We start from the raw sequence: 10037 nt of genomic DNA, 5'->3' as shown, positions 1-10037 counted from the left end.
GTCATTGTTGTTTGGCGGGTCCGGGCTGGGGATTCGAACCCGCCACCTTAGGTGTACGTGGCTGGGTCCCCCCATTTCTTAACTTTTCCATATTTGCACTATCATTACAGGGGAAACAATGTCAGAATGTCTATATTTTATTTAAAACTTAAAAATTAGTGTTTTAAATTGGCCTTCCACTAAATTATATTTTTACTTTAGGATACTTCTAGATTATATATATATTTGAAAACAAAAATAGTTCAAAGACTTACAGCTTTTTTTTCTTTTTTTTTTTTTAAGAAAATGTCCCCAATGGAATTATGGGCAGTATTTTGTTTGTTCATTTGTTTGTTTATTTTTGGCTTTGTTTTCATTGTTTCCAAAGTTTGATTATGAGAGAGGAAGGGAGAGAGGAATGGAGGGAGGGAAGGCGGGAGGAAGGACGAAAGGAAGGAAGGAAGGAAGAAAAAAAGAACATTGATTATGACAAAACATACCATCTAAATGTTGCCAAATCTCATCATTTTTTTATCATTATATTTTTTCCTGTTTTGTTCAGAAAGCATGGGGAAAGGACACCATTGTGTACTTAATTACCATAGCACATCTATCAGATGGCAAGTATTAACTAGGAAAGTTGATTTATTATCTTTCTGTACTTTTCAAAAATTTATCCAAAGATAAACTGGTATAGTTTTGAATGCACTGCATTCAGAAATTTCTCAATTAATAAATTATGCTCATTATGACCATTAAAATAAGAAACAAACCAACAAGGAGCAAATACATCAGAATGCTAGACTCTTTGCCAAACCAATGTACATGCAATGGAATTAAAAGTAAGGGGAAAATCTGGCCAGGCTTGGTGGCTCACAGCTGTGATACTGGAAATCTGGGATGCCCATGCAGGTGGCTCATATGAGGGCAGGAGTTTGAGAACAGCCTGAGCAAGAGTGAGACCCCATCTCTCCAAAAATATAAAAATTATCTTGGTCTGGTCGTGCATGCTTGTGAAGCTACAGAAGAGGCTGAGGAAGAAGAATAACTTGAGCCCAGGAGTTTAATGTTACAATGTACTATAATGATATCACTGTACTCTAGCTGGGGGCGACAGAGCAATACTCTGCCTCAAAACAAACAAACAAATAAACAAACAAAATTTAGGCTTATAATCTAATCAGTTAAACACTCCATCTTGTTAACAAATAGAGAAAGCTACTTCTGTTTCTCTACTAACATAAAGCCCGAAATTGAACATTTAGAAAAATAGCATATAAATTCCGTGTGGGGCCAAAGCATTGTTCCAATAAAACTAAGTCACTACATTTTTCTAAAGAGTGGTGAATTATGCCTGGAATATTGAAAGGTAGGATTTTTTTATGTTTAAAGTTTTGTTTTATTTTTATATTTTTTTCTAAGAGACTTTTTAATTCTCATAAATATAGAGAAATACATAAATCTAAAATGTTTTCTAGGGAGGTGCCTGTGGCTCAAAGGAGTAGGGTGCTAGCCCCATATACCAGAGGTGGTGGGTTCAAACCTAGCCCTGGCCAAAAACTGCAAAAAAAAAAAAAAAAAAAAATGTTTTCTGAAACACTAATTCCAAGGACTATAAATTGATTATATTATATTATATATACATATTTCAAGTGGTACATAAATATTTCATAAAGATAGAGCTCTTCCACATTAAGTCAATAAGTAACTACTTCCACAAAGTTCTGCTATAATTGAGTTTTCAAATTATGTCTAGAAAGTAAGAGATGTTTCTGAGCAACTCTAAGGCTCAAATTACCAGTTCTAATTTATACTATAACACAGTGTTACTAAACTTTACTTAATACTTTTCAAACTGTTTTTAGTATAAATTTCTAAGGATCTAACTTTCAGAACTCCAAATTCCTTGTGTTTATTTGGACGTCATGGTAAAGTGGAAGTAGAAAAAAGGAAGATATAAAATGAAAACATATCTTACTTTATTTTACTATTGTATACTATTTATTTTTTATATTAAGGCGTATCACCCTTATCACTACAGTGGTTTCTCTTTTTCCTTAAATTGAAAAATTTCTAAGTAAAAGAAAAACTAGGTTCACAAAGAGATAAATTCTAAGATCAATCTAAAATACTTTAGAGCATAGATATGCAAGGCAGCGAGTAGGGGAATCCTCATGGAATTTGTTGCAACATTAATCTAATTAAAAGGGCATGTGATTCATTACTGAGATGAATTGGCTAATTTCATAAGCATGGTATAAAAAAGGAATATAAAAATTTCAGTGGGCCGTTTAAGCCCATTCCAAGGAAGTGAGGAGTAATCATTAACATCACGTAACAGCCAAGGTTTACTATGAGCATTCTGTCTCCCAGGCACTGTACTCTTTAGTTGTCCAAGTAAAACCTTTGGCGTCATAAAATAGATATATCAGTTCACTAATTTTTCCTTTCATCAAGTGTCACAATTTGTACTGATTTCCTGCTTACCAAGGAAACTTTGAATTATGTTCTGGCCTAAAATGCAGATCTATCTGAAGAAAAAAAAAGTAAAAATGATGATCACAGGAAATTCAAGTATTTCATTTCACAGGAGGGGGATGTCTCATGGGAAATACAGCAAATGGCTTTGATGATGATATGATTTGTCATCTAGAAATATCTACAGGGAATAAATGCGCTGATTAGGCTTGTCACTGGTACAATAAATTCTTACAATTAATTAACTATTTGGTGCTCTGCTGTCTATCTGAGTTACGTGTGTATTTTCATTACCCACCCACAGAACTGGAGGATGGACACAGGCTTCACAGCTCTTATCGCTACCAAATCCATCAACTAAAGTACTAAAATAAAGAATTATAAACATTTCCACTTAAGAAAATACTAAATTTACACAGAGTTTTCTAAAAGGTCTATGTAAGGAATCAGACATAGAAAGGACAAGCTCTTCAACAACTGGTGTTAGGAAACTGGAATATCTGTATATAAAGGGAGAAGGTTAGACCCCTCCCTTACAGCATATACAAAAATTAATTTAAAATGGATTAAAGACCAGAAACTATAACACACCTAGAAGAAAACATGTGGGAAAACTGTCATAACACTGAGTTTGGCAATGATTTATTGGATATGAGGCAAAAAGTATAGCTAGCAAAAGCAGAAACGCACAAACAGGACTACATATAACCTAAAAGCTTTCTGTTCATTAAGGGACACATGAACAGAATGAGAAGGTAATCTACAGAACGGAAGAAAATATTTGTAAATCATGTATCTAATAAAGGCTTAATACTCAAATATATAAATAACTCCTATAGCTCAACAACTACCAATGTAAATTAAATAACTCATTTTAAAAAATGAGCAGAAAACTTGAATAAATATTTCTCCAAAGATCACTTACAAATGGCCACTAACATATAAAAAAGCTGAACATCACTAATCACCATAGAACATAAATAAAAATGACAATAGTATATGTATCTCACAATCATTCTTGCAAACAACTGTATTAAAATACATATAAGAAAAAACCCAGAAAATAACAAATATTGACCAGATGCAGAGAAGTTGGAAAACTTTTACACTGACAGACACACAACGGTGAACTTATAAATGGTGTAACTGTTATAGATGATAGTATATAGGCTCCTAGAGAAAAACATTGAACTATCATATAATCCAATAATCCCACTTATGGGTATATATGAAACAGCTAAAAGCATGGTCTGCAAGAGGCATTTTAATAGTATGTTAATAGCAATTTTACTCACAATACCAATAGCTGCAAGCGACCCAAATGTCCATTGAGGAATAAATGGATAAACAAAATGTGTATATACATATAATAGAATACTTCTCAGCCTTATAAAACGTCCCTGTCCCATGCTAGAATATGAATGAAGCAGGAGGACATTATGCTAAGTGAAATAAGCCAATCACAAAATGAGAGATACTACCTGTTTCCACTTTTGTGATATATTTAAAGTTGTCAAATTAATAGTTATAGGAAGTAGAAAGGAGATTATCAGAGTTTGGGGGGCAGGGCAGGAAAGAAGAGTATAGAAATTTATTTGTGCAACATGAAAAATTCTGAAAAATCCTTTTTAAGACAATGTAAATATCCTTAACACTATTGAATTATACACTATAAAATCCTTAAGGTAAGTTATTATTTATATTTTATTATATATATATATATAAATATGTCTATAAATGTATACATATATGTATAGGTGTATGTATATAATATATATATTTATAAGAAAATCATTAGGCATGTATGAGCCTTTTATGCTTATAATACTGGAAAAATTTTATTTAACTCTTTTGAAATCAATATAATTGTATTTAGTCCAATTTTATTTATTTTTGTATTTATTTTGAGACAGAGTCTCACTATGTTGCCCTCAGTAGACGGCTGTGTCATCACAGCTCACAGAAACCTCAAACTCTTAGACTCAAGCGACTCTCTTGCCTCAGCCTCCCTAGTAGCTGGGACTACAGGTGCCCACCACAACGCCCAACTATTTTTAGAGATGAGGTCTCGCTCTGGCTCAGGCTGGTCTTGAACCTGTGTGCTCAAACCATTCACCCACCTTGGCCTTCCAAGTGCTAGGATTACAGACATCAGCCACTGTGCCCAGCTCTTTAGTTCAATTTTAATGATGAGGAAGTTTGATCCTAAGCATTAAATATCTTGCTCAGAGGTCAAAGAGCTACAATGGGATAAAACTCTGTGTCTGAATTCATAATCTGGGATTGTTCTGTAACCCTATGAAATATTATGTGGAGTATTTACTTTACTATTCATTGAATATTCATAATTCATAATACCATTTATTATACCACTCATTATGAATATTCAAAATAATATTTATAATTTTTAGTGCCTTCGAAGCTTTATATAATGTAATTTTCACAACAATATTATAAATTGTATTAGTTCTTATCAACAAAAGGTGAAACTAATGTTGGAAAGAATTAAGCTGTTTCCCAAGTTCATGTTTAAATCCAATAATGTTATAAAAAGTCAAAGTTCCTTTCACAATGATTCTCTCAAGACCTGAAAAATCCTGATATTTCCTGTTCATATCATCATATCCACGTAAGAGACATTAAATATTATAAACTCTTACGAAATTTACTTTTGTTTTGCTATTTTCTGTTTCAGTTTCATAGATTTTGTTTTGATATGAGGAAATTATATCATGATTGCTTGTGTAAAATGTCCATTCAATAAAATGTATCAAGTACCTACTATACAACTGGAGTTATAGCAGTGAAAAAATAAACTTCTTCTTCATAGAGATTAAATTCTAGCAGGAATTTGACATGAAAACATTAGATAATACTTTGAAGGAGAACAAGGCAGAGTAAAGAGCTGGAAGTCAAAAAGGGTGTCACTGCCTTTACCTATGCAGGCAGAGAAAGCCTATCTTAATAAGTGACATGAAAGCATTATTTTGATAAAGATTAAGTGTACATAAGCTACTTAAGCTACTTCTTTTCTATTTTTTCCTTTTTTTTTGAGACAGAGCCTCAAGCTGTCATCCTGGATAGAGTGCTGTGGTATCACAGCTCACAGCGATCTCCAACTCCTGGGCTTAAGCAATTCTCTTGCTTCAGCCTCCCAAGTAGCTGGGACTACAGGTGCCCACCACAACGTCCAGCTATTTTTTGGTTGCAGTTGTCATTGTTGTTTGGCAGGCCCGGGTTGGATTAGAAGCCACCAGCTCTGGTGTTTGTGGCTGGTACCTTAGCCGCTTGAGCTACAGGCACCAAACCAATATAAGCTACTTTTCTAAAAATAAATAAGGTACTGCATGATTGATATTTTATGCATAAAAGTTGATACCTTCCTCCTCTGTAGGACGATTCATGTGACATCAAAAGGTTCACTTTGTGAACTATATCAACATAACCTTTACAAAAAGCATATGCTTTTCTTATAGGAAAATTATATATATTTTAACCAGTGCCAATTGCATTTATTCAGCATGTAATTACTAGGTTTAGATATGTATTCAAAACTCCCAACAATATAGTAGTGTGAATATTTTGCTTGAGAGAAGAAGACTGACACAGTGGTGATAGACAGCTATCACTCCAAAATCAACAGAAGACACAGAACAAATGTCTAATAAAAAAACTAAGTAATGATGGAAGGGTTGATTAGGGTAGTTAAGGGTGAAATAATAAAGATACTTCAACAATTCTTTGCAGCATCAGAGTGTTAGAGAACAACAGTTTAAAAAATCATCGCAACTCTATCTGTGTCAACTATATCACTCTCAGCCGTGTTCAGTGCACACTATTGAGAAGGCAGAGGGGCATGTCACATACTTTACGATAATTAAATATACACAGAGTGCCAAAAATGGATACATATTTTAAGAAAGGAAAAAGCAGTACTAAATTTGTAATCCTCAAATCACGTTTGACTTCTGCAGATATAAAAGGGCTGAAAATGATTTGCATTCATCTTTTGTTATCAGTATATATTATTACAATTTTAATAGTTTTTTTCCTTTCTTAAGAAGTGTATCCTTTTTTTGATACATTGTATATATTGTTTAAAATTAATCTTAACATGATTGTGAAAAGTAAACTCTAGCTATCTAGACACAACACTTGGAGAAATAACACATTCCCTACACTAGCCAGGCTGCTTTTTGAGCATTTCAGGGCTACCAAGTCAAGGTGTACGCTTAAATCCTGGATTTATTATAGGCAGCACTTTGAAGATTCATTGATGATTCCATCAAAGAATTCTAAATAATAAAATCATCTTACATTAATTTTCAGCTTTATGTGAAGATACTCCCCCAGTCTTCACGGATGTCCAATTAGGCTGCCTACACTGGGAAAGGAGTAAGCTAAACTATTATGAAGACACTGTCTTAAAATATATGTTTAACCTTAAGATTATAATGATTAAAATGACCATCTCAAATTCAAATTATAGTTATATAGAAATAAATATATAAGTAAATAAAGTCAATTACTCTGTAAGATCTTCTATCTTTTTTTCCACTAGAGTTGGGGGCACATTGGAAACAATAACTTGCATATCCAGCTGATTCACCACAGAGACCTGCAAGGAGGAGAAACAGAATTCACTCAGTGTTTACTAAAATATCTATAATCCAAAAATAGCATTATTTTCCCCTACTGTACATAGGCCCAATGGTTTCTCATTTTTTAATTCAGGAGCAAATGAATTTTTTAATTATAAAATCTCAACCGGAGGTCAGAGACCAAGTAGGGCAGAATGAGAATGATAAACTATTTGCTATTGACCTAGAAGGTAAGAATCCTAAGTGATTTTAGCCTATTTTTGATTTAATGCTTGTTTGTTTTCTTGGTTTTATACTAAGATGTAGAATTTTTGTTTCTTTTTTAATTTGGCTGTCAAAGAACGTTCAGGACAATGGAAAGCGTGTGTTTTAGATCTTGTAAGATTTATAAGATTTCATATGAAAAGATCCTTTCATTCATATTGACTAAGAATCTGAGATATTAATGTTAGAATTATACATTCTATAGGGTCATCGTATATAGTTATGTCAACTCTAAATTTGTATAGGTAAAGAAATATAAACATAGAATTGGAACACAGGTTAAAATGAGCTAATTTAAAAGCTGTTGATGAATACTTCCTATTTGTTTAATATTTACAGAATTCCTTCTATTGTTATTTTTATTCCTTCAGTTGTTATGTGAGAAAAGAAGAAAAATAATAGCATTTATTCTGTGCTTATGACTTATTTATTTTCCTCAATATTCTATAGTTTTTGATTCATTTAAATCTAAGAACAACTGTATCACATAGTTATTAATGTCATTCCCATTTTTAAATAACAAAACATAAAGAGATGTTTGATAACTCTGCTCAGGCTAACTGACCCAAGAGCTTGTGCTCCTTCCTATTACATAAGACTGACCCATATATTGCCCTGGATGCTTATGTACAAACTGGTTAAAATAATAGTTGTTCCTATGCACCAGAATTATGAGTAGAAACACTTTGGATTAGGTGTATTTAGCACCATATCATAATACAATTTACAGTAGGAACTGATTTCGTGTTGCCAGGCTTCATTACAGGTTTCAAGTTGTCTACACATAGAGATCCTTATCAGATGCCTGGGGAAACCAGGCTGGTCACGTAAACCAGGGAAGTACTGAAAGTATGAAACGCTAGGGAGATGTGGATGTGAAGCAAATCAGAGAGTGCACTACTCGTATAAACACATCAGCCACTGCTCAGCTCCAGTCAACATGGCAAGATAAAAAAAGTACCAATTTGCAATCATTCAGTTTTTCAGGAAAAAAGCCAACATATTATGTAAAATGTTCACAACTAATTAGAAATCTTTAAAACAGCTTTATAAGCCTAATAAATTATGTCTGAAGTTGTTATTAAGCCAGGGGTCTGTCTGATTATCACCCATGAGAAACTGTTCCAACTCTCTGCCCCTAACTCATTATAATTGCCCAGGACTAAATGCCTAAATTTTCCTTAGGATGAATCTTTATTATGCCTTTACTTCATTAGAAAAAGGGATTATTTTGCATCATTTATTTTTTCTTGTTGGCCCTGGGATGGGAGAAGAGATATAGAAGTTATAGTATTTTTGGTTATGTTGTTTTTGAGTCCTTAGCAGTAAAAATACATGGTAAAAAGTGCTGAAAGTATGTATGTGAGACCTATAAAGCTGTTTTCCTCCCTCCCCCTATTCTTTCCTGCCTTCCTTTCTTTTTGCTTTTCTTTTTTCTTTTTTTCTTTCCTTCTTTCCTTATCTTTTTCTCCTTTTTTTTCTTCCAACTTTGAACCAGGGAATATTAGAAAAAAGTGTTCTTTTCTGGTAAGAAATGGACAGTCTGGAATAAGTGATAACATTAGAGTGTTATCTCAGCAAAAAGCATAATCGCAGACATCATCCTCTGGTCACTGCAGTTCCCATCACCTCCTCTAACTGCCCTGTGCCCTAGACTCAAAAGTGCTGGAGTCACGGTTGGGGGCAGAAGAGCTGTCCCAGTGGACTGGTGCTGAAGCACTTAACTACACTGTCTGCTCAGGGCTCAGGACGTGGGCTGTGGATAGGGTGAGCAGAGGGGAACATGAGCAGGATTTTGAAAAAGGAAGGAAACTCAGTAAGAGTATTTCATTCTCATTTCTGGTTTCTTCAATACAGGGATGCCATGGCTGTGTGCTCTGAGAGACTGTGCCCTCCTCACAGCTCCCGATCTCCTGGTCTGGGGCGCAGAAGCTTCCCTCATCCTTTCTGTCCTGCAGGCTATGATGGATCCCTGACGTTATTCTCCTCAGCATCCTTCACTATCTCTTATTTTTCTGCATACCTCTACCCACGCCTTCATGAATAGATCCTCCTATTAAACCTTCCTAATCTTCCTAACAACCGTCCTCAAATTATTTTATTTATATATAGATTTTCTGCTAGGTTCTTACTGATAACAGATTCAAAAAAATCATATAAGCAGGTCACAGCTCATGTACACCACAAAGAGGGCCCATTTTATAACCCTTATATTAGATGTGAACAGAGATGAAAGTGGGCAAGGAACCGCGTAGTAGAAGACAGATGCTGTAGCCACCGAGGACAATCAAACATCTTTCCCATCTCAGGAAAGAAGCAGGATTTAATCAACCCTCGCTTCAGAACTCCGAACTACATCCTATATACCCAGCAGGATTTCAGAATAGATAAGTGACTGCTGTGTGAATACCATGCTCGCCCTCCTCAGACAGGAGTTTCTATTGAATATTCCATATTTTCTCTACTATCCATACTGGGTGAGTGGGTTTGTCAGATTCCTGGATCACCAGGAGATGTCTTTAGACAGAATGCAACAGCAAAACATCTAAGATTCAAGGGTTATGTTTGTGTGTTTAATGAGACTTTGCTTGATGTACGTGGAAAAGAAGGAAACAAATATTTGGTAATCAGAAGCATGGGCTAGTTAGCAGTTGACCCTACAGGAAACGAGCGAGTGTTCCTGCCTTCCGACAGGAAACACAGCAGAATAGACTC

General features: G+C 34.4%; 1 protein-coding gene across 16 annotated transcripts in view; it reads right to left on the bottom strand.

Moving 5' to 3' along the window:
• PCDH15 (protocadherin related 15) overlaps nucleotides 1-10037 on the bottom strand; it is a 691874-nt gene that overhangs the window by 45983 nt on the left and 635854 nt on the right. For all 16 annotated transcript variants that reach the window (XM_003783651.1, XM_003783650.1, XM_023509543.1 and 13 more), the window contains one exon: nucleotides 6987-7075. In XM_003783651.1, the coding sequence (XP_003783699.1) occupies nucleotides 6987-7075 (89 nt within the window). The remainder of the gene's footprint in view (nucleotides 1-6986; nucleotides 7076-10037) is intronic.

This window comes from Otolemur garnettii, unplaced genomic scaffold (assembly GCF_000181295.1).
Source record: "Otolemur garnettii isolate 467f Iridium unplaced genomic scaffold, OtoGar3 scaffold00008, whole genome shotgun sequence".
Taxonomy (NCBI): Eukaryota; Metazoa; Chordata; class Mammalia; order Primates; family Galagidae; genus Otolemur; species Otolemur garnettii.
The sequence above is the reverse complement of the archived record's forward strand: the minus strand, read 5'-3'. Positions and strand labels throughout refer to the sequence as shown.